At 50.0% G+C, this 2,098-nt stretch overlaps 1 protein-coding gene across 1 annotated transcript; it reads right to left on the reverse strand.

The window, feature by feature from the left end:
- Positions 1-422: 422 nt before the first annotated feature.
- On the reverse strand, positions 423-1,697 carry gpr19 (G protein-coupled receptor 19). Its single transcript, XM_053344010.1, has one exon. It carries the CDS (start codon positions 1,695-1,697, stop codon positions 423-425), a length of 1,275 nt encoding a protein of 424 aa, XP_053199985.1.
- Between the last annotated feature and the right edge of the window lie 401 nt (positions 1,698-2,098).

Genomic DNA, 2,098 nt, shown 5'->3' on the forward strand with positions numbered 1-2,098 from the left:
CGTTAGCTTGTACCACACACACACTACTGCAGCAAATCTGATGCGTTTACAACAGGTCACTGAAAGATGGCCACAGACTACGGTTAGCTAGCTAACAAGCTAACATTATCAAAACACAAAGTCTGATGTACCAATAGCAAAATGATCCAATAAACATTAACAGAAATAGATAATGATTAAAATCTGGAGTATAAAAACGGCTAGCTGTTCACAGATGTTGAAAACCTCCAATATGGCTGCCAGACGGCGTTTTTACATCAGAAAAAAGCCCTTTATACAAAATGAACACATTCTGGTTCTGTGAGCTCACGTTAGCGCCCACGTAGCTCGCCTGCCAAAACTCACGTTGTGCTGCTTAACAATAAAGCTTCAGTCTCATTCATTGTTGTACATTCACTGTTTCATAACTGTCCGAGCTCCAATTACACAAAAGTGTTCGGAGGGTTTGCGTTAGTCGGCCATGCTACCTTCTTTTCCTTCGCTTCTCTGTCAAACGTATCGTAAACAGATTCCTTGGCGGTCTTCGCTTGCACCGGGATGTCCACCACCCCGACATAGTTCTTTTTGGCCATTCGAGAGCTCGCCGTGATGGTGTAAGCGTTACTGCGGTAACATTTCATGGATGACATGCAGAAGGTTTCTCTCATGCCTCGTCTGAAGTTTGCATTGTAGACCGAGTACAGAGTCGGCTTGGAGGCCGTGGAGCTGAAGGAGATCCAGGCGATGGCCGTGAAGAACAGCAGCCCCTGCCTGCTGGGACCGTCAGACTCCCTCGGGTGCCACAGTTGGGCGACGTAGAAGGGCGTCCAGGTGAGAAAGAAAACCGAATTGAGCATGAGGAACATCTTGATGGTCTTGACTTTAGTCCGGGGGACGATGTTCATCGTCCGGCGCACCGTGTGGCCGTCAGAGCTGATCCTCCAGATGTAGCGGATCACTCGCTGGTAGAAGGACACGATCAGCCCTGCCGGCACCACAAAACCAAAGAGGAGATGAACCGCAGCGTAGGCTACACCGCCCCAGCTGTCCGGGAGGAAGAAGTCACAATGACTGCTGTCTGCAGGCGCGGAACCATAGAAGAAGAAGCAGGGAGAGACAAAGGCTGCGTCGAACAGCCATGAGGCCAGAATCATCTTCTTCGCTTTCTCCCTGGACACCTTGAAGCTGAGCGGATAAACAATCGTATAGAAGCGATCTACAGAGATTGAAAGCAGGACGTAGACCTGCACACCGGGGCAGAGGTGCTGCAGGTAGCGCACAGCCTTGCATGCGGCGGCGCTCAGCGGCCATCGACCCGAGGCGACCTGCAGGAGGATGAAGGGGGCGCAGCCCAGGCTCATCAGCAGGTCTGCACAAGCCATCGACACCACAAAGTAGTTGGTGGTGGACTGAGTCCGTCGGCTCCGGTGGATGACCAGGCAGACGAGGGCATTTCCCAGGATGGAGACCAACCAGAGAACCCCAAACACCAAGCCCAGGACGGCAGCCTCGCCTGTAGTCAGCTCATAGGAGGCGGAGGTCCTGTTCAGCAGGCTGGAGGACGAGCCCTCTTGGCTGCACAGGGGAGTTGTGGGTAACGTTGCCAGGACAGTCGAGTTCTCCCTCTCAGAGAAGTTAAATGACATCTGATACGTGAACGATGGAGAGTACAGGGAGGGATTGACACCAACTGTGTTTGCTGACTGGGCATAAACCATAGCTATACTGCTGCCGCTCCGACGAGCTGTGGAGACACAAACACATTTACCGTCAGTACATTTAGTCACAAAACAAGATAAAGAAACAAAACCACCATAATTAGCAGGTTCTGTTCTGGCACCTCGACAGATTGGTTAAGTTTAGGTGCAAAAACTTTACTTTAGGCATGGCTGTAAGCACACAAACAACATGGAAGTAGGTTGATTTATAGGTAGGTACATAGATAGTAGGTAGATCGGTTGGCTGATTAGTTGGTAGGTAGATGGAAAAGTAGGTCGGAGAGGTTGGTAGGAAAACTGGTATGTAGGTAATTATGTAGATTAGTTGGTAGATTGGTAGAGTTAGGGTTAAGGTTAGGTTAGGTTGGTTAGTAGGTTAGTTAGATGATAGGTTGGTAGGA

The sequence above is a fragment of the Scomber japonicus genome, chromosome 23 (assembly GCF_027409825.1).
Source record: "Scomber japonicus isolate fScoJap1 chromosome 23, fScoJap1.pri, whole genome shotgun sequence".
In the NCBI taxonomy this organism is placed as follows: domain Eukaryota; kingdom Metazoa; phylum Chordata; class Actinopteri; order Scombriformes; family Scombridae; genus Scomber; species Scomber japonicus.